Source organism: Vitis riparia, chromosome 5, assembly GCF_004353265.1.
Source record: "Vitis riparia cultivar Riparia Gloire de Montpellier isolate 1030 chromosome 5, EGFV_Vit.rip_1.0, whole genome shotgun sequence".
Taxonomy (NCBI): Eukaryota; Viridiplantae; Streptophyta; class Magnoliopsida; order Vitales; family Vitaceae; genus Vitis; species Vitis riparia.
In genome coordinates, this window is record NC_048435.1 from 17821779 (window position 1) to 17844976 (window position 23198).

The 23198-nt window shown below is 38.4% G+C and overlaps 1 protein-coding gene across 1 annotated transcript in view; it reads left to right on the plus strand.

Annotated features, from left to right (window-relative positions):
- The first annotated feature begins 2873 nt into the window (after nucleotides 1-2873).
- Nucleotides 2874-23198, plus strand: part of LOC117914989 (protein transport protein SEC23-like) — a 35377-nt gene continuing 15052 nt past the window's right edge. The window contains exons 1-4 of the mRNA XM_034830527.1: nucleotides 2874-3831; nucleotides 3933-4106; nucleotides 4253-4414; nucleotides 17447-17589. Of these exons, the coding sequence (XP_034686418.1) occupies nucleotides 3082-3831; nucleotides 3933-4106; nucleotides 4253-4414; nucleotides 17447-17589 (1229 nt within the window). The 5' untranslated portion in view covers nucleotides 2874-3081. The remainder of the gene's footprint in view (nucleotides 3832-3932; nucleotides 4107-4252; nucleotides 4415-17446; nucleotides 17590-23198) is intronic.

A 23198-nucleotide genomic window follows, 5' to 3' on the forward strand; every position in this document is an offset into this window, starting at 1 on the left:
CTAGAAACGCCTCATATTACTTGAAAGCGAAAGGGTTTCCTTGTAAGAATTAGGTGTTTGATAAACTTATGAAAATCATTTCGAAAAACTTGGAGAATCACTTGAGTGATTCGTGGAGGGTCGCATTATAGGTGATTGTTCTAAAAATCACTTAGATGGTCCTTCCTGGTGCCTTTCCAATCACTTGATAGCATTAAGGCTGATAAAAAAGAGTCTTAGTTTTTATCATGGTTCTCGCTATTTGTATCTTGACAATGTTCTTATTTTCAGTATTTAGGTTTTATTTCTTTGTGATTTGATCTCATTTATTTGAATTAAATTTATTTAACAACTGAGTTCTGATCATATACATCAATAAATAGAACTTAGATTGAAGTTTAGTATTGATGCCATAGGATTTTTTTCTCATATTCACTGGGTTTCCCAAGCAAACTTTTGGTGGGCTTTTGTTTTGGTTTGTTTGGTTTTTTTTTTTTTCTTTCTAATTATGAAACTTCCATTTCTTTTCTAAAATTCATTGGGATGAAATTTTTAAGTGACAATTTTAAAATTATTTTAGGCTATGTTTGGTTCCCCAAAAATACTAAGAAAAGAAAAAAAAAATATTAAAGAAAATGACTTTTTTCATATTTTGTTTTAACATGAAAAATATGAAATAAAATCAAATATAATTAAAATTAAATAGAAATATATATTTAAAATTATTTAATCTTTACATAGAAGATGAAAAATAGGATAAATGAATTTGAAGTAGTATATAAAATAATTTATTGATTTAAACTTAGTTTTTATTTTTCTTCATTTTTTATTTCTTTATACTTTTCTTTTCTTTTTTTTTTTTCCTTCGCATTTTTTTTTTCATATTTTTTGAAAACCAAACATAGCTATTATGTTTGGTTCCTATAAAATTTGAAGGAAAATGTAAGGGAAATAAAATATAAAGGAAAAGTAGAAGGAAATAAAAAATGAAAGAAAATAAAAAAATAAATTAAAAGTTGATAAATTATTTTTTTTTGTTACTTCAAACTCATTTTATTTATTTTAACTCATCGATATAAAAATTAAATAATTTAAAAATATGTAAGTTTTTAATTAGTTTTAATTATATTTGATTTTATTTGATATTTTTTATAGGAGAATCAAACATGCAAAAATTATTTTTCTTTACATTTTTTTTTTCCTTAGTATTTTTCGGAACCAAACATAATTCTTGGAAAGTTTTAAAGGGAAAGAAAATAAGGGAGACAATTATAGAGGAGAAAAAGGTATAATAGAAATTTATAAAAATTTTCCTCCATTGTCCGGAATGTATTATTTTTTAAATTTTCCTCGTCTTTATTTAATAAAATTTTTTGTTAATTATTTTTTATTTTTTATTTTTTGTTTTGTTATTTTCTTGGTTCATAAGTATTAGAATTTTATAGTAAATTTGGTAATAATTTTATGAAAAAATTATAATCTTTTTAATACTTAAAATGTAAAATTTGCAAGTGTTAAAAAGATTAAAAGCACTTCTATAATTACTATCCAAATACACTCTTAATTTTTTTAATCTTTTATTTCTTTGAGGAATAAAAAATAATGGATTCAGTCCTTTTCTTATAAATATGTATTTTGGGTTACACTTGCATACTTTTTTCTTCTTTTTCTTTTTCTTTTTTTAAAAATAGATTAAATAAAATGTATACAATTCTACTGAAAAGTTAGGCACATATCTTATATATTTAAAAAATATTTGAAATTTTAAATAAATAAAAATTTTAATTTCCTCAAAATTTTAAAATATTGAAAAACATTTTTAAGAATATAAGATATATTTTTAGTTTTAAATATGGAAAATATATTCAATTTGGTATAGAATCCTCTCAATTAGTGGGATCTATTTGGGAAAGTTTTCAAAAACAATTCTTAAAAGTAGTTTTTTAGAATATTTTTCAAAAATAGTTTTCTGAAACAAAAGTCTATTTGAGAAATTGGAACAATTTCGAAGTGTTCCAAATTCGAAGAATTTAAAAATATGTTTTGTGTTTTCAAAAAGAAATTAAAAATAAATTTTATCTACGTTTTCTTTATCATTCTCTTGTTGGTACAATTATTTTTTTAAATGATCCTTAAAAAGTAATTATAAACCATTAAAATATGTTTTTAGAAAACATTCCATTTTCATAGCAAATTTTTAAAATATAATTTTTTTGTCAAAAAAATTGTCAAGTGTGTTTTCAAGTCTAGAAAATAATTTTTTGATTTTTAGAAGAAAAAAAATTAAAAACAATTCTCAAACAAATTATTAGTTTCTTAAAATCAAAAACTTATAACAAGGTTGGAAATTACCATTTTAGAAAACATGTTTAGTACAAAGCTTCTTGAAATATTATTTTACATTGTAAAAAAATTTAGCCCATTTTTAAGTCATTGAGGTCGTTTTTAAAAATAATTTATAAAATCAAATTTAAAAAAACATGATCAAACGATACTTATGTTTTCCTTTTGTTTATAAAAATGATGAAAATAATTCCTACTTATTCTTTAAAAATTATTTACAATAACAATAATCAAATAATGTTAAAAAATTTTAAAAATAATGTTAAAAAATTTTAAAAATAAAAGCCCGCTCTTAACATATATAAATATTTAAAAATAAAACTATTAAAAAAAATATTTAGATGTGCTTAAAAAATGTAAAGCTATAAAGAGGATTTAACTAAAACCCCAATTTTTTTTTCTTAAAAAAGAAGAAAAAAGAAAGTGCAAAATTCTGGTGATCCCTGACATGGTATATAAATACACCCCAAATAAATTAGAAAATGGAAATTGAATTTATGAACCAACAAAAGTAAGGAGGAAGAAGTGATGACCAAATCCCCAATTACCCAATTACCATAGAGATGCACCAACGCATTCGTCACATTCTTCACATCCTCCCAGAAAACTAAAAGGCTTCGGAACCTCTCTCCATCTCCCTCTCTCTTTCTTCCTCTCTGTCTCTCTCTTGTATTCAATTTCAGCGGCAGAGAGAAAGAAGAGAAACTAAAAAGAAAAAACCAAAAAAAAAGAAAAAACACTCACACAGAGAAAGGAAAGATGTCGGAGATGGGCGCAGATCAGGAGGGCATCGATGGAGTTCGGATGACCTGGAACGTCTGGCCCAGGACCAAGGTGGAGGCCAGCAAGTGCGTGATCCCAATCGCTGCTTCGGTTTCTCCGATCCGATCGCATCCTGACATTCCCACGCTCCCCTACGCGCCGCTTCGTTGCAAGACCTGCATCTCCCTTCTCAACCCCTTCTGCCGCGTAGACTTCGCCGCCAAGATCTGGATCTGCCCATTTTGCTTCCAGCGCAACCACTTCCCACACCACTACTCCATGATCTCCGAATCCAACCTCCCCGGGGAGCTCTACCCGCAATACACGACCGTTGAGTACTCTCTTTCTAACCCTGGGGCGGTTCCCGATGTCGCCGCGCCTCAGTCCATTCCGCCGGTGTTTCTTTTTGTGCTTGATACGTGTATGATTGAGGAGGAGTTGGGGTTTGTGAAATCGGCGCTTAAGAGGGCGATCGGATTGCTGCCGGAGAATGCGCTAGTGGGGTTTGTGTCGTTTGGAACGCAGGTGCAGGTTCACGAGTTGGGGTTTTCGGAGATCTCGAAAGTGTACGTGTTTCGTGGCTCCAAGGAGATTTCCAAGGACCAGGTTTTGGAGCAATTGGGGCTCGGCGGCGCAGGGCGGAGGGCGGTGGGTGGGTACCCGAAGGGGGTGCAGAATGGGTATGCGAGTTCGGGGGTTACGCGGTTTTTACTGCCGGCGTCGGACTGCGAGTATACTCTTAATTCGGTGGGGTTTTTGGAATTATGCTCCTGGTTTTGTGTTTTGGTTTTGATTCATGGAGAATTGGGATGCTAATTTTTGGGACTTTTTTTTTTTTTTTTTTTCAGTTATTGGATGAATTGCAAACGGATCAGTGGCCGGTGCAACCAGGTCATAGGGCGTTGCGGTGCACCGGAGTGGCGCTGAGTGTTGCGGCAGGTTTGCTTGGCGCTTGTTTGCCTGGCACTGGTGCAAGGATTATAGCTTTAGTTGGGGGTCCTTGCACAGAAGGCCCGGGAACGATTGTAAAACCTCTAATTCTGATGTTTTTGCTTGTTAATACTTTCTAAATTTAATGATTTAATTGTGTTTGTTTTCTGTACAGAAATGAATGCTATATTTTGCATGCCACAATTCATGAACTTGTTAATTTTATTGTTTTTCACAGATTGTATCAAAAGATTTATCAGATCCAGTACGTTCTCATAAAGATCTTGATAAGGATGCAGCACCATATTTTAAGAAAGCAGTCCAATTTTATGAAAATATTGCAAAGCAAATGGTCAGCCAAGGTCACGTCTTGGACCTTTTTGCTTCTGCTCTTGATCAGGTTTGTCTTAGCCTTTATATTCTGTTGTAAATTCTAAAATTCCTGGCTTTGTTTTTGCCCATATATGCTGCTTAGACTGGAATACTTATTTTGTAGTTTGTTTTCTTACGCATCTCTTTTTGGAATGAGAAAAAGTGTTGAACATTTTTATTCAGCCAATTTATATTGCTAGGGTTGTTATTCAGGTGGCTTGGGTTGAATGCAAATTATTATTATTATTATTTTTAAATTTGCATAAAATTTAGCTGATTTTGGTTTTGAACATTTTTTGTATTGGAACAACTATAGTTAACAAGATATTACTCTTATAATATTTCAGAAACTCTTATTTCTTTAGTGTATCTTCTGAGTTATATTTCTTGGCTATGGTCACTTCTTGGGGTGGGCTGGGTTGAAGGGCCACCAACCCTACCTTTAAAACTTGAAGAGGTTGCCTAAGCCCAATACAATTCAACTTATGGGAGGTGATGTCTTGGATTAGGTTAAATAGAGAGTTTAATAACATGTATTGTTTGTCTTGGTGTAAGATATGGTGTGGGAACATTCTCCATCATGGTTGTTTCCTAAAATTTTCCATATTGCTTTTAATATATTGATAACAAATAAATGGTACTCATAAAAAAAATATTGATAACAAATAAATGAAGCAATGCCATCACTAATGAGTACTTGCAATCCTACTTGGAGAATCTCTTGTTGTTGTAGACTTCAAGTTGGTTTCCTCGAGGAATATGGGAAGGGATGAGCTGGGTAATATTGGTTCTGGGCTATGCATTTTCAAAACTAGAAATAGAATTATTTTTATGGTGAGAAATCACATACTTTCATGAGTTATTTGTCTTTTTTAGATTTCCTGATTATGAAATGGGATTTGGTATGGCATCTTACTCCCTTGCTATATGGCTTGCCATCTTAAAGAAATACTTTGCGTATGCTACTTTTTGATTGACTTAATACTGAATTTCATGGTTGGAAATCACAGTTGGTTGTCATAGATGGTCAAATATCTTGTGATGGGTGCCGTTCGTACTCACAATGGGCTTCTACTTTCATCATCTAGAACATCTACTAGGCTTTATCTCAGCCAAGATTTATAGCAGGCCTCTATCCTAGTATCAATAGGCATGTAGAAATTCATAGAGCATTATATCTGATTGTGAGACTCTTCGGGAGAGGAAGGGGTTTGGAGTCCTAGGTTCTCTAGGTTCTTCAATGACTGGGAGGTGGAAGAGGTGGAGAGATTACTTTTGACAATCCGGGGAAGGAGGCTTAACCCTCATTTGGAAGATAGAGTGCTGTGGAAAGAGACTAAGGATGAGATTTTCTCAGTTAATTCTCTTTATTGTGCTCTAGTTTCTAGAAGTGTTGTTCAGTTTCCTAATAACATTATTTGGAGTCCTTGTGTTCCTACCAAAGTGGGTTTTTTTGCTTGGGAAGCCTCTTGGGATAAGGTGTTAACTTTGGATCAACTTAAGGAGAGGGGGTGTATTTTAGCTAACAGATGCTTTCTTAGTTGTGTGGAAGAAGAGTCTAGATCATATCCTTATTCATTGCACTAAGGCAAGAGTTTTATGAGAGTTATTGTTTGCTATTTTTGGAGTTAATTGGGTTCTTCCTCTTTCGGTTAGAGATACCCTTTTTGGTTGACGTGGGTTTAATATGGGCAAGAAGCGTAGAAAGGTGTGGAAGGCAGCCCCTTTGTGTCTTTTTTGGGAGATTTGGAAGGAAAGAAATAGGATTGTTTTTGAGAATGAGGAGCTCTCGATTCATGGGTTGAAAAATTATTTTGTATGTAATCTTTGGCTTTGGACTAAGTCGGTTGTAAATGAAGGTCCTCTTCCTTTATTCAATTTTTTTGATTGGTTGGGTTCTAGGTGAGGGCTGGTGATTTTTGTATCCCCTCTTCTTTTGTTTGTGCCTTATGACGCTTTTTGTATACCCCCGTATGTTTTTGGGTCAGCCTTAAGGTGCCTTTTTTCTAATATATTTCTTTCTCTGTGTTTTTACTTATAAAAAAAAAAAAAAATCTAATTGTGAGACTGTCCAACAATCTCAAATTCTGGTGAGTCATACTTCAGGCCATAAAGCCGACCCAAGATAGGATATGACTAGGTGTTTTTGTTTTTAAACTATGTTTCCTTAACAAACTTATACAAATTAAAATAACTGCTCATTAAAAGTATTTTCCTCAAATTCCCTTTAAGAAATTAAAAAGAATCTACCAGGAACTTCGATATAGAGCATATAGGTTCTATTTCTGAACCTAGAATTGGGATATAATGATAGTTGGTCTAATCTTTCCATGGAAATGAACCTTGAACCTGGATACTCCCTTATTAGGGATGGGTCATCTGATGGTTGATACCTGTTAGCCCATGCTACCAGAGACTAGTCAAACACACAGATCTTAGAAGCAGTATATTAAGCATGTAAGCCATGAAAATTTCTTATAGTATCTCTATAAAGAATTCTTTACTTTTTCATGCTCATTGATTGAATAATCTACGAGTCCTTACCCTACCAAAAGCCTATGTTCATTGTCTTAGAATTCCTCCAAACTTAATTTCAGGTCTACATAAATTGTTATTTCTGAAACAAAGAATGATAGTTAGGAGTTCTGTAATAGAATATGTGGAGTCTTGGGCTCTTAAAGTGTTAGGAAAACTTCATTCATTGACATGTCCATTTAATGCAGTGGTTCAATTGTGTAACAATGGTTTAAGCTGTTGAGCAATATGATTGCATTGGCAAATTAATCATTAGCATGACTTACTTATGGAGATTCTAGAGATTGCTATATTTCTCTTTTGCCATTAATTCTAGAGTCAAGCAAATCCAAAGATCTGTTTTGCTGCATGGAACTGGGATCATCCTGCCTAGTTTGTGAAATCCTTTTTCTCTCAAGTCAGTGTAGAAGGTGTTTGTTTGCATTAACATGAATCTGAATCTTAATAGGCTTGTTATGATTTATCTTTGGCAGCAACTGTGACATGGTCGTTAGTTATATCTCTCATTTTAAGTAGGTGAACAAAAACAGATGAATAGAAATATAATACAATAGAGCTTTTGAATGTGATTGGGTTGGGATTTTTGGTGGAATGATCATAGCAAGTGAGTAGCCTGGCATAATAAGATATATAGTGCCATGTTTTCTTGGGTTTCCTCCATCTGTCACCACATCTGTTTTTAACATAAAAGTAGCAGTTGACTGCATTAATTTAACGGCATGTTTACTTAATTCCTTGGGAATGAGAAAGGGAGTCATTCCCTTTCCTAGGATTCCAACTTTTTACTTCATAGTTGGAATCAATCTAAGTGTGGGTCCCACCTATTTTGAGGAAACTCAGTCCTCCAAAATGGAGAATGGGTTTTCCTCATCACCCCCAAAGAATCCCATTCCCGTTCTTTGGGAAATAGATATTTGGCTTTTTTGCCCTTATCTTATTGCTTTTATTTTTTATCAATTAATGTGCAAATATTATATGAATTATGATTATCCTAAATTATGTAGTTTAATTAGAAATAAATTATTACCTTTATATTAACAATATGATTCTTAAACCATCAAAAGAGTTTCTATAAAAGATTATTCTTTTATATTAAAAATTAAAATAACAAGGAGAATATTTTTTTTTTACTTCCAATCATTTTTATTGATGTAAAATCTTTAAAAAAATAAACTAATAAATAAAATATCTTAGATTTTATAAATAATTAGACCTTAAAAAATAATTAGAAAATTTTGCTAAAGTATCAAGCTTAGTCATTTCTCAAAAAATTTCAGCTTTTACTTACTATTTATTGTAAAATATTTATTAGCACAAGCTTGTTTCAATGGGCAATTTCTTCCCTCACAAGTTGATTTGAAAAAATGAATACACTATTTCTTCCCTCACAAGGGACAGCTCGATGCACAGTCTCTACAAGAAATATTTGACTTGAGTTCCTATAAAAGAAGACTGCATGAAAACCAAACTGCCACTGTACTCTATCCTTAATCACATGTTCTGTCAGATCTTTGCCTCATGTCACTCTTCTATTCTTTTTTTTTTCCTCTTTTGATAAGAGAGTGTATTAAGAAGCGCACAAGAGTACGCCCTTTTTATTGTCTCATCTTCTAAGATTACAAAAGAGTAACGCAATACTCTGATCAAAAGTTATTTCAAATTCTAAGCTTTCTTATCCACTATCAAACACACATCAATGTGTGTGGAGCCATTCACTGCACCTGGATCTACTAAAGAAGCATCTCTGTGCAGAAGGAAAAGAGCAATTAAGACCAGGTGATTGTCTGCTCCTGGCTTAGATTTTTGTAGTATTCCTAAATCCTTGTCAATCAAGTTATTCACTGATAATCTGCTGCCAATTATCTGTTGACCACACAAAGAAGGTGGCTCTAGACGGTGTCAGAGAGAGAGGGAAGGAACAAACCATCTCTCATTTCACAACCTGTAATAGTTTTTTGTTATTCATGACCCACTGGCCAACCTCCTGCTTTCCTTTTCCATTGTAATATCGTTGTTTAATCGAATCATCCTGTTACTCAACCTCACAATTTTGCTGCCTTATACAGAGGATGGGGTTCCAAACCACTCACCATTGTTCCAGGCAGATTATTTTTTAACCCTTGCATTCTTGTTTCTGTGCCTTAAGATCTATGAAGAAGAAATTGCTTCGGAGCTACATATCAGAATGGGAGAGAGAGAGCGAGAGAGAGAGAGCGAGCGCGACAACGTGCGAGCTCGTGAGGCCGGAAAAAGGAAAGATGACGCCGGCGAGGGAGATGAAGATAAGGATGGGTCCCGAAGAAGGCGAAAGGGGAGCAGGTTTGTAGTAGAGTCTAAGGTGTTTGAGCTAGAACTGTTAGAGAGAAGAGGAAAATCCCAAATATTGATAGAGGAAAGCAAAGGGGGAGTCTCGTCTTGGGTTAGAATGGGAGTGGAGAGTTTAGGGTTCTTTTTGGAGGGCTTAAACTTCTGTATAAGGGACGAGAAGGAAGATAAATGGGTGAAGGAATGGAAGGAAAAGGGGAGATCCTTCTCCCTGTTGCGAAGTGCAAACAAAGCGGGTTGCTTCCTCCGGCTAGGGGTAACAGATTTGGAACGAAAACATATTGTATCTTCATCCCAAAAGGCAGAGGAGGAAAAAGGGATGGATTGAAATGGCGGAAAATTTACAGGCTCTGTGTAGGTCGCTGGATAGGAGGAACAATACGCAAAAAGAAAAGGTAGGGGGAAACATGGATGTGAAGAGAACGTTTGCGGAGTGGTGAGAAGACCGATTTGCAGAGTTGCAGTGAAGGTGAGAAGGGAGGATACTATAGGACTGTTACAGAAATTGGGTCATTGTGCTGTGGCGAGTTGGGAGGATAGGTCAGGGGGAAAAGATGACCTAGCGAAGGTGGGGCAAATCTGGGCAAAGTCGTGGAATCTCAAGGGTAATTTAGGGCTGGCTAAGCTGGATAAGGAAAGAGTGTTGCTGGAGTTTGAAAAATTGGAGGAGGCCAGACGCGTCGTTTCCTGTGGGAATCATAAGATGGAAGGAAACCAGGTACGGCTGGAATACTGGAGTCCAAAGAGCGGATGTCGGACAGAGGAGGAAGAGAGAAATGAAGCTTGGGTGAGGATAGTTGGGCTTCCAATCTCGCTCTGGAATCCAGAAATATTGAAGAAAGTGGGGGACGAATGTGGAGGGTTCATTGCAGTCGATGAACAGACGAAGCTGATGGGTGAACTCCAATGGGCCAGAATCTTGGTGCGACTGAGAGGAGATTTTAGACCAAGCATTCTGGAAATTGAAGCGGAGGAGGAGATTACGCGGTGTCGTTATGGTGGGAGTGCTGGCCGGTGATAAAGAGAAAGCGCAGAATCGAAGATAGCTGTCGGAACAGGGAGGTTAGGGGTGAGGAGATGACACGCGCGGGGCAGCGCGTGAGGACGGAGTGGGTGAGCGTGAGGCCCGAGGTGCAGAACCCATCAATTGATGGGATGGACGTGCAGGGGAGGGGCCGGGTCGGGTCGAGGGCTGCCCAGATCTAAACACGACATCAAGGACTTGGGCCTCAAATGGAAAGCTGCACTTTTTAAACTCATGTGTGGGCCCAAAGTTGAGCGGGCCCATGGACTTGAAAAAGAAAGGGGTGGCTGTAAGTGAGCCTGACCCAGATATAGGCCCGCCACTTAGAAAGGAAGTTGTGGGCTGCTACACTAAAGGCCCAGCTTTGCCTTTAATCAGTCCGTCAGACGCAGGCCTAAGTGGGACAAAGGGCTGCTCCCAACAGTCCGATCCTGGTGGTAATCAAAGGGAGAGCCCAAACTCGCCAGTAGCCCAAGAGGAGATGGGCTCTCTGCTGCAGTGCCTTATCCCCAGAGACCTTCATGCACCAGAACCATTCGTTGCGATGGAGTCTGAAGATACAAGGAAAATTCAAGGTGGAGTCAGGCTGACAGAGACTGATAGGGCGCTCGAAGAGGAAGTAATGAGGTATGGAATGGGGCTTAGCTCTTGGGGAAAAAGGGACTTAGGGGATTCTCATCTCAATTCTTTTAATTTTGATCGGACTCCGGAGGGGGAGTCTTTCGATCATTCTGGGGATCTGGGTGAGGTAGGTCGGGCTGATAACTCAATGTGGCTTACTGTGTACGAGGCAAGTAATGAAAGGATGAGTGGCTGCAAGGAAGTGGGACTACCCAAAAGCAGTAGTGATAAAGGTAGGGGAATGAATGGGGTTGGGGACATATATGATGTTCAAATTGAAAGAGAGGAATTGGAGGATAAATGGGAAGAGAGTGGCTTGGCGAGGTTCAGCCAGTTCCTGGGATTCCCCACGGAGGGGTTGGAGAAGGAAATACTGAATTTTTGACCAAGATCAGAAAAAGAAGGGAGAAAATTCATAGCAAAGAGCTATTGGAAAAGTCTAAATTTGAAAGAGAGCTAAGAAGGCTGGAGTGCTCAGTAAATTATGAGGGGGGGATGAAACAGAAAGGCTCGGTTCAGGGCAAAGGGCGCCAAATTGTGATTGTCCAATGAAGGTGAAAATTCTGAGCTGGAATGTAAGGGGAGCTAATGATAGCTCTAAAAGAAAAGTGATTAAGACTTTTATAAGAAATCAGAGGGTGGACTTACTTTGTATTCAGGAAACAAAAATGCAAGCTATGACGGATAGTATAGCAAGAAGTCTAGGTTCTGGGAGATTCCTTGATTGGAAAGCTGTGGATGCGGAGGGGGCTTCGGGAGGAATTTTATATGTTGGGATAAGAGGACTTTGGACATTATAGATTGGGAGAAGGGTCAATTCACGTTATCTTGCAGATTCCGTAATGTTGAAAATGGGAATATCTGGGTGTTTACGGGAGTTTATGGCCCGTTTGCTAAAGTGGAAAGGGATGCGTTATGGGAAGAATTTGGGGCAATTAGAGGGCTGTGGGAAGAGCCCTGGTGTGTAGGGGGGGATTTTAACATTACTTTGTTTCCAAGGGAAAGGAGTAGCAAAAGGAGAATTAGCTCAGCAATGAGGAAATTTGCTGAAACTGTGAATGAGCTTGGGCTGGTGGATCTTCCTCTTCAGGGGGGAGAATGTACTTGGAATGGGGGCCAAAATAATCAGATCTGGGCACGTTTGGACAGATTCCTAGTGACTCCTTGTTGGATAGATCAGTTCAGTGGGATTAATCAATGTAGACTGCCCCGTCCGGTTTCAGATCATTTCCCAATAATGTTAGTGGGGGGTGGGATAAGACGTGGGCCGACTCCATTTAGATTTGAAAACATGTGGCTTAAGGCTGAAGGCTTTAAAGAGTTGGTGCGCAGCTGGTGGCAAGAAATTGATGTAAGGGGCAGTGCTAGTTACAAGTTGGCTACCAAGATGAAGGAAATAAAAAAGAAGCTGAAAGTCTGGAATAGGGAAGTCTTCGGTAAGCTGGAGAGTAATAAATCTGAGGCCTTGCAGCAGGTGGAATTCTGGGATAGGGAGGAGGAGGAGAGAGTTTTGACTGTGGAGGAAACAGAGCTGAAGAAAGCGGCTAAAGAAAATTACAGGAAATGGGTGATAATGGAGGAAACACACTGGAGACAGCTCTCAAGGGAAATATGGCTAAAGGAGGGGGATAGAAACACGGGATTCTTTCATCGTATGGCAAGTGCTCATCGTAGAAATAATTCTCTGGAGAGAATTAAGATCAATGGGGAATGGTTATTAGAGGAGCAGGAAATTAGGGAAGGAATTGCTAAGGCGTTTAAAAATTTTCTATCAGAAGATTCGGGGTGGAAGGCGGATATTGGGAGAATTCAGATGGAGCAGATCAGCCATCAAGAGGCTGAAAACCTGGAGAGGCCCTTTTCAGAGGAAGAAATTCATGCGTCCCTGATGGAGATGAATGGGGACAAAGCCCCTGGCCCGGATGGTTTTACTCTGGCCTTTTGGCAAAGCTGTTGGGAGTTTGTCAAGGAGGAGATCCTAGAAATGTTCAAGGAATTCTACGAACATGGTTCTTTCCTAAAGAGCCTTAACAATACTTTCTTGGTGTTGATTCCCAAGAAAAGTGGGGCTGAGGACCTAGGAGATTTTAGACCCATTAGTCTCCTGGGGGGGTTGTACAAGTTATTGGCTAAAGTCCTAGCTAACAGACTGAAGACAGTGGTTGGAAAGGTGGTATCTACTTCTCAGAATGCCTTTGTGAGGGGAAGACAAATCCTTGACGCCTCCTTAATTGCAAATGAAGTGATAGACTCGTGGCAGAAACGAAAAGAAAAGGGTCTAATATGTAAGCTGGATATAGAAAAAGCCTATGATAGTATCAACTGGAAGTTTCTGTTGAAGGTGTTGCAAAAAATGGGCTTTGGGCCAAAGTGGGTGGGGTGGATGTGGAGTTGCTTATCTTCAGCCAAATTTTCAGTGTTGGTGAATGGTGTGCCTGCAGGATTCTTTCCCAGCACTAAAGGTCTTAGACAAGGAGACCTCCTGTCTCCTTATCTCTTTGTTATGGGGATGGAAGTGTTAGATGTCCTTATTAGGAGAGCTGTGGAGGGGGGCTTCTTATCAGGGTGTAATATAAGGAGTGGCAGGGAACCCTCTCTGATTATCTCTCATTTGTTCTTTGCTGACGATACAATTATTTTCTGTGAGCCAAGAAAGGAACATTTAACTCACTTAAGTTGGATTTTATTCTGGTTTGAAGCGGCGTCAGGCCTAAGGATTAATCTAGCCAAGAGTGAAATCATTCCAGTTGGAGAAGTGGTGGAGATGGAGGAGTTGGCTGTTGAGCTAGGCTGCAGGGTGGGGTCCTTACCTTCTCAGTACTTGGGTCTTCCCTTAGGGGCTCCTAATAAAGCGCCCTATTTGTGGGATGGGGTGGAAGAGAGAGTCAGGAGGAGACTAGCTCTTTGGAAACAACAATATATCTCTAAAGGGGGGAGAGTTACTCTAATAAAGAGTACTTTGGCTAGCATGCCAATCTACCAAATGTCCATTTTCAGAATGCCCAAGATTGTTGCTAGAAGGCTTGAGAAAGTGCAAAGGGATTTCTTGTGGGGAGGGGGAAATATGGAGGGGAAAATTCACTTGGTCAATTGGGAGGTGGTTTGCACAGACAAGGACAAAGGTGGGCTAGGCCTTAGGAAGCTAGCCATGTTGAATAAAGCTTTGCTTGGTAAGTGGATATGGAGATTTGCTTGTGACAAAGAGAACCTTTGGAAACAAGTGATCAAGGTGAAGTATGGGCATGAGGAGTTTGGGTGGAGGCCAAAGAAGGCTAATGGGGCAGTGGGTGTAGGGGTTTGGAAAGAGATTTGGAAAGAATCAGAGTGGTGCTGGAATAACATGATTTTCAGAGTAGGGAAGGGCAACAAGATCAGATTTTGGACAGATGTGTGGTGTACAGAGTCAGCGCTGTCCCATTGTTTCCCTCATCTCTTTGGCATGACGGTGCAAAGGAATGTAACGGTTGAGGAAATGTGGGATCAAAATTCGGGGCAAGGAAACTGGAATCTAAACTTTGTGAGGGATTTCAATGATTGGGAGATGGAGTTGGTTGGGGACTTTCTGCATATTTTGAGGGGTCACAAGCCCTCTCTGGAGGAAGATGCAGTTCTGTGGAGGAAAGGAAAAAGAGGTCAGTTCAGGGTCAAGGAAGCGTATAGCTTGCTGGCGAGGCCTGCTGATACAGATTTTCCTTCTAGGAGAATTTGGGTGGCACGGGTGCCTACTAAAGCTGCTTTTTTTGCGTGGGAGGCGACTTGGGGAAAGGTGCTCACTTTGGATAGACTCCAAAAAAGAGGGTTTCAACTTCCAAATCGTTGCTTCCTATGTGGTTGTGAGGAGGAAAGTGTAAATCATATCCTTATTCATTGTACAGTGGTTAGAGCTCTATGGGATACTGTTTTTGGTTTAGTTGATGTGAAATGGGTTTTCCCAGAAAGTGTAAAGGAGGTCTTAGCTAGCTGGAGGGGCTCGTTTGTGGAAAGAAAAGGAAAAAGATTTGGGACGCCATTCCGTTGTGTATTTTTTGGACGGTGTGGAAGGAGAGGAATAGATTAGCTTTTAGGGGAGGTGTGTTGAATGTGCAGAAGTTAAAGAATTTTTTTGTTTGTAATCTTTGGAGTTGGGCCAAATTGTATGTAGGTGAGGAGGCGTTCTCCCTTATAGGTTTCCTGGAGTGGATAGCCTCCAATTAAAGGGAGGTGATTCTTTTGTTCTTGTTGTTGTTTTTTGAGGCCTTAGCTGCCTTGTATACTCCCTGTATACCTTGTGGCGTTGTGCCTTTTGAATGAATATCCTTTACTTATAAAAAAAAAAAGATCTATGAAGAAGCATTTCAGACCAAACCAGTGCACCAAGTATCATCCTGCACTTCAACTTTTCTGCATATCTGCAAACCTTTCTTAAAGGATAAGTTCCCAGATATTTGGCATGAGTTTTTAAAAAATAGAAAAATGAAGAGGAATTTGGTGCATATTTGAGACAATATTTTATTAAATTTTGTTTATGGATTAAAAAGGAAGTGCTATAGTACCTAATACCAGTTTATCAATAAGTGGTCTCATTATTTAAATGAGTGTGACCACATTGTATTATGTGCTCAAGTAAGGAGTGTACCATCTTCCAGTTTAATGTACAACAACCCCTGTTCCATGTAATGTTGTTATAAGAGGGCTGTCAGATTTGCAAGTCATGTGCGATAAATATAAGAAATTTGAGCTAGTAGAGTGGTTGTTATGTGTATGTCTGTTTCTACATGGTTTAAAATTGTGTGGATGTCAAGTGTGGGTATATCAGACTATTAGTATATGTCTAGGTATTTGGCCCTTGAATTCCCAAATTTTAAGATATGAGTACTCAACTAAAAGGGATCTTGCAAATGGGATGGGTGCTTCAGCACAATTAAGATTTTAAATATATTGGATATTATATATTTATGCAAGACAATGTTTAATCTAAAAACAAAAATAGTACACCTAAATACACAAGACGTATACAATAACACCTAAAAGTAAGGTCGCAAAAGAGAAGCCACAAAAAACCACTCTTACTCTCAACTAGGCCCCACACAAAAAACATTTTATTAAATAAAATATATATGATTTTTAAATGTGAAGATATTTGTTGGAATTTAATTAATTTTACATATATATTTTAAATTTATATAGCCTACTATTTTGTAATTTTAAAAAATATTACATTATTTTACTTATCTTATTTACACTTTCATTATTATAAAATTTTTTAAAAGAATGAAGTTCTATTATTTTTTGGTTTGCAATATAAAATACAAGGTAAAAAGTAGCTGAGTGGAGTTGTCTTCACCTTTGGATCCTTGGGTCCAAACGTCCAAATGTCAAATCCTCATGTTGTTTTCCATTTAAAATTTTTTCTCATTGATCTATCCCATGCATTCCACATTGCACTCAGATCAGGAAAAGATGTTTATATTGATCACTCACCCAAAACAAATTGCAAGAAATAGTGCGAGGTCTAGTAGATAGTCCACATGAAGCTGGGCTTCCAGGACCCTTTTGGCTGGGCGAGTTTTGCCAAAAAATTAAAGGGGATCCAAGTTTGAACCAGCAGACCGGTTCACTGAATCAGTGGTTCACCCACCGGTCTGTCCGGTTTGATGGTAGTTTGATAGCTATTCCAGCCTAGATGGTGACCCAGACCAGATTTGGCTTCGGATGATCGTCCAACTGGTCAAACCAGCCGGTTCGGTCCGACTTTTAAAACATTGATATAAACAAACATATTCATTAAAAAGATTAAAAGTATAAGTGAAGGATGAGTAATTCTTTCCAAATTTACAAAATATGTTAAAAAATAGTGGTAGAGAAATCTTCTCCAATATACATCAAAGGGTACCTCAAGAGACAATACAAAAAAAAAAAAAAGAGAAAAAAGTGACATGTCATTCCTTAGGGGTTCGTACATTCTACAAAATGATCTTGAAGCATCATTCCTCTCTTTGCTATTTTAACCCTTTTGGTCTACATGTCAAATTCCAATTGAGTTGAATAACATTGAGAGGAATGCCTTTGAAAGTTGTAGTAGTAGTGATCCAAAAAGATGAATAAAAATAAATTATATCTAATATCATCTTTGAACTCCTTTACTTGTCCTCAAAGATTCTTGCATTTCTTTCCCACCATAGCATCCAAATCAGTGTAAGACAATTAATTTGCCATAGAACTTGGCCTCTAGTAGTACTCCCTAAACCCTTGAAGGGAATGGTCATCATGTCATTAATGTCTAGGAGAAACCCAATCCAATCTTACTACTTTAAATAGCTTATGTATGGTTCCAATGTCATCGGATAGTGTAAAAAAAGACGATCAATTGATTCTTCACTTCTACACAAAGAGCAACAATCAAGACTAAGGGCTTTGAAAGGTCACTAAGGAAATTCCTTAACCTTTGATGTGGCTTTTGATTTCCATATGATTTTTTTTTTTAAATATTAGCTGTTTCATTTAATGAAAAGAATTTTTATTTATTTTTTAGTGGCTTGTAATCATTCTTTGACTCTATTGCATGATAATTTTCAGGTTGGGGTTGCAGAGATGAAAGTTGTGGTTGAAAGAACAGGTGGTCTTGTTGTTCTGGCTGAAAGTTTTGGTCATTCCGTATTTAAAGACTCTTTCAAGCGCATTTTTGAAGAAGGGGAACAGTCTCTTGGCCTCTCTTTTAAGTGAGTTACTCATTATGATGTAGTCATTGTTTATTGTTCTTTAATTTTTCCCCATGCCTTGTTACTTTTAATGCTTGACTGTACAGTTGTGTTGCTAAGTTTATCGAACCACACTCCCACCCTTACCTTAGTTACAAGAATTGTCCACACTAAGTGATGCAGCTACAATAGAACTATGGTTTTGTCATTCTGACTTTTAAATTTTATAGTGCTTGCTGTTCAGCTTTCATGGAAGGACTAGGTGGCTAATGCATAACTTGAGTCCCAACGAAATCCACTCCTCTTTTCATCCATCAGTTCACAGCTTAAGGAAAGAGGAAAATAATACTTTCGTTCTCATTATGTTCTAAATCCTTTGAAACATTTTGGTTAGAATTTTGAAAAGGTTTCTTTTCCTTTTTTGTTTGTTTTAAAGCGATTGGACTTTGTACATATATAGGAGCTCCCTTTGGTTTTCCCAAAAACTAGCGGTAATTTGGTTTTGTTTGTTTAAGCTTTTGCATATCTTGAATGCTTTGCCCACTTATTTCATTTAGTTCATCTACAACTTTTCGTTACCAATGCTCCATGATTGAGATTTAAATTTAATCATCTTTCTACTTTGTGACAATTAGAGTGGAATGAATTTGTATTAATCTAAACTTACACTTTTTAGGTTAAACTATGTTTTTTCTAATTCTTAAGACCTTAAGAAAATGTAGATTAAATCCTAACTACCTTGTTGGGTGTTAGTGGGCTTGAACTGCTAACCTTCTGACACAAGGTCACTTGAGCATCTAGGGTGAATCCCCTTGGTGGAACTTAGATGCTAATACCCATTTCTGTCTTCTTTTTTTAGTGCTTTTAGAGTCCCATAACCAATTGCTGTCTTCCTTTTTAGTGCTTTTAGAGTCCCATAAAATTTTCTCCTGTTTCCTTAGGAAACATTTCTTTTATAATTGTGTTATAAATACACATTAATTATATTTGGGAAAACAACTGGACCAAAATTCACCAGAAAAAGTGAACTTTTAAAGCTGTTTATAGTACTGAATATGATATGCTTCCTACATGCACCAAATCAATTAATGTCTGGCTGTCAGAGGAGAATGCAATTAGGACCGGAATAGTAGACGCCTTTCATCGGTTATTAACGGAAGACTCGGAGTGGAAGGCAGATATAGGGGGTTTAAATCTGAATCAGATTAGCCAACAAGAGGTGGACATTTTGGAGCTGCCATTCATGGAAGAGGAAGTCCACTCGGCTCTAATGGACATGAATGGGGATAAGGCTCCAGGTCCGGATGGCTTTACGGGAGCCTTTTGGCAATTCTGCTGGGAGTTTGTGAAGGAGGAGGTGTTGGAGATGTTCAAGGAATTCCATGAACATAATTCTTTTCTCAAGAGTCTCAATGCCACGTTCTTGGTGCTGATCCCCAAAAAAGGAGGAGTAGAGGAGCTGGGGGACTTCAGGCCGATCAGTCTTTTGGGCGGATTATACAAACTATTGGCTAAGGTGCTGGCCAATAGGGTTAAAAAGGTGATGGATAGAGTGATCTCCTATGACCAGAATGCGTTTGTAAGGGGAAGGCAGATTTTGGACGCGTCTCTAATCGCAAATGAGGTGATTGACTCATGGAAAAAAGAAGGAAAGAAGGGCCTAATCTGCAAACTAGATATTGAAAAGGCGTACGATAGCGTCAATTGGCAGTTTTTGATGAGGGTAATGGAGAAAATGGGCTTTGGGACTAAGTGGAGGGAGTGGATATGGAGCTGCATATCGACTGCCAAGTTCTCAGTTTTAGTAAATGGGGAGCCAGCTGGTTTCTTCCCTAGCTCTAAAGGACTTCGGCAAGGCGACCCTCTATCTCCATATTTGTTTATCATGGGAATGGAGGTGCTGAGTGTTCTGATTCGAAGGGCTGTGGAAGGGGGCTGCATCACTGGATGTAGAATCCAGAGGGGTAGGGGGCAGGCTGTTAGCATCTCTCACCTCCTCTTTGCGGATGATGCCATAGTTTTTTGCGAGGCTAAGAAAGAAGATATGACCTGTTTGAGTTGGACCTTATGCTGGTTTGAAGCTGCTTCAGGGCTGAGGATTAATTTGGCTAAAAGCGAAATTATTTCGGTGGGGGAGGTGGAGGAGATCCTGGAGATGGCTGTGGAGTTGGGATGCAAGGTAGGGCAACTGCCTTCAACCTATCTGGGGCTGCCCTTGGGTGCGCCAAATAAAGCTGGCTACGTGTGGGATGGGGTGGAAGAACGGATGAGGTGGAAACTAGCCCTTTGGAAGCGGCAATATCTCTCTAAGGGTGGTAGAATCACCCTCATAAAGAGTACACTGGCTAGCATGCCATTATACCAACTGTCCCTATTCCGTATGCCTAAGGCAGTGGTGAGAAGACTAGAAAAATTGCAAAGGGACTTATTGTGGGGAGGGGGAAGTGTGGAGAGGAAAGCTCACCTTGTCAGTTGGGAGAGGGTGTGTGTGAGCAAAGAGAAGGGGGGGCTTGGCTTGAGGAAACTAGTCTTCTTGAACAAAGCCCTCCTTGGAAAATGGGTATGGAGGTTTGCTCATGCCAAGGAGGAGATGTGGAAACGTGTTCTTGTGGCAAAGTATGGGCAAGAGGAACTTGGGTGGAGAACTAAAAAAGCAAATGAGGCGTTTGGTGTTGGGCTATGGAAGGAGATTATGAAAGAAGCAGATTGGTGTTGGAACAATATGGTTTTTAAGGTTGGAAAAGGCACCAAAATCAGGTTTTGGAAGGACACTTGGTGTGGGGATGTGGGGCTGGCCAGGAGATTCCCTAATCTCTTTAATGTGGCTGCACAAAAAAGTGCCACTGTGGGGGAGGTATGGGACCAGTTTGCTGGCCAAGGAGGCTGGAACCTTAGGTTTATTAGAAGCTTCAATGATTGGGAGCTGACCTTGGTTGACGAATTGCTACAAATCCTAAGGAGTCAAAGAATTACCTTGGAGGAAGACTTGGCCGTATGGAAGGGGGGAAAAAATGGGAAGTATGAAGTCAAGGATGTGTATGGGCTGGTGACCAGCCATAGTACCCCTATGTTTCCCAAAAAATGAGTTTGGGTGGAGAACGTTCCTTCCAAGTTAGCGTTTTTTGCATGGGAAGCTACTTGGGGGAGGGTTCTTACTATTGATAGGCTTCATAAGAGAGGATGACAGATGCCTAACCGGTGTTACCTTTGTGGTAGTGAGGAGGAAAATGTTAATCATCTTCTTATTCATTGTACAGTGGCTGGTGTGTTGTGGGGGATGGTTCTTAGCCTGTTTGGAGCCCAGTGGGTCTTTTCAGAAACTGTAAAGGAGGTGATTATCAGCTGGAAGGGTTCTTTTGTGGGCAAAAAGAGGAAGAGAATTTGGAGATCCATACCGTTATTTATTTTTTGGACGGTGTGGAAAGAAAGGAATAGATTAGCATTTAGGGGGGGGGGGGGAGCTAGCTATACAGAAAATTAAATATTCTTTTGTTTGTAATTTGTGGGGGTGGGCAAAGTTGTATAATGGTGCGGAGTCCCGCTCCCTTATAGGTTTCCTGGAGTGGCTAGCCTCCAGTTGAGGGTTGGTGGGTTTTTTGTTTGTTTTTTGGTCCTTTGTTGTGAGGCCGTTGTCGCCTCGTATACTCCCTGTGTACCTTGCGGCGTTTGCCTTTGCTAATATATTTGTGTTTACGTATCAAAAAAAATTAATGTCATTCGATTTAGTGCTTCCCTAGAACTTTAATAATTGGGGGATGGATATTATTGAGTCTTTTTTTTCTCAATTTTGTAAGATAAATCAGTGAAGAGGGATGATATCAACAGAATGATTTGGAAGGAGTTGAATAATGGTGTTTTTTTTTTCTATCAAATTCCTCTTCTCTGTCTTGGAGCCAGGGAGGTTAATTCCCTTCCCTTTGGGCATTATCTGGAATTCTTGGGTCCCCGATTAAAGCAAGTTTTTTTTTTTTTTTTTTGGGAATCTAGCTTAGAAATTTTTTGACGATAGGTCAACTCCAAAAAAAGGGTGGTTGTTGGCAAATAGATCTTTTTTGGAGGGTTGAAGATGAATTAATTGATTATGTTCTTCACTGTGTTAAATAAAGGGTTCTATGGCAATTGTTTTTCTCTTTATTTGGAGTAGTTTAGGGGCTCCCCTCTACAATAAGAGAAACTCTATTAAGCTGGTAGGGATCTTTCATAGGGAGAAAATGGAAGAAGGTTTGGAAGGGCCGGTCCCCAATTTTTTGGACTTGTGGAAGGAAAGAAACCGTTGGGCATTTGAAAATGATGAGATGTTGGATAAAAAAAAATGATGAGATGTTGGATCAAAGGTTGAAAAGTTTGTTCCTAAGTAATCTCTTAGCATGGTTGGGGGGATGTGCATTAAAGAAGGCTCAATGTTTTGATTTTGTTGATTGGTTAGGATCTCGCTGAGGGAGAGTGTGTTATTTTTTGTGTTCTCTCTTGGGTGGCTTTACCTTGTTGTACCCCTTGTTTATGTCCCATGCACTCTATGTTCTCTTTACTTTGGCCACATGTATATACATCTTATATTGCCTATAAAAAAGGTGCACTGGAGGGGGTGTTTGAGTTGCACTTTACAACAGGCTCATCCTTTTCTTCAATATAAGCGTTTTTACTTCAAAACAACAAGTGCTTCAGTTGGGTTAAACTGGATGGTTGCATGGTTGGAAGTTGGACAGTTTTCTCCTAGATATGTTATGTTGTCATGAGCTGACGAGCAAACAGTTACAGAAACCTGTTTTTTGAATGTTAAATGAGAGTCATATTAATCAAACTTATTGGGGAGGCTATCCAGAACCTCCTTTGAAACACAAACAAGCTCCAAGGTCTTGTGGGTAAGAGTGTACGTTGATAGAAACTCCCAACAATGGTAGATTTTATAGATTGGTTAAGTTCATCATGAGAGCAAAGAAATGTCCATTCATTCGCTTGTTTTCTCCTTTTTTTGTGATCTTTTGTTACGAGTGAGTGTACATTGATAGAAGCTCTCAACCTTGGTAGAACTTTTGCTGCTTTTTTGTTTCTTTCCTGGCTCCCTTTGTATACTACATGTGTACTTTTGTGAGCCTTCAGTTAACACCTTTAATATATTTATTCTGTGTGCCTATCCAAAAAAGGAAAAAAGAATTGCTTGTATGCTGGCATTCATCCTCAGGACCCCACTCTGATAACATGCCAATGGAACATTTGACCTGTTTACTGGTTTTATTTCATTTGGTGAGTGGGGTTGTGGCAGATTTTGTTTCCAAATGAATGCTGCAATGTTAAAACCGACATCCTCTCCATGGTGTAATACTGATTGGTGGTAGAAAGACCAGACCAATGGAAATAATTGTCCTTTGGTTTTTATTTTTTGGCCCCAACAAGGAATGAACTGTGTGCATTATTATTTTAGGTGGATCTATGCTGGTGATACCTCAGTGTGATGTGCGACCTTTTTTTTTTATCAGAAATAACCAAATGTATTAATTGAGAAAAAAAAAACATGACAAGGATGAGAAGTTCTCCCCATGATGTACAAACCTGACCAAAAGAATTGAGTAAGCCTCCACCAAAAAAAGAAGGGTTATACAAAAAGGATAAAACGCCTATACAAGTATGAC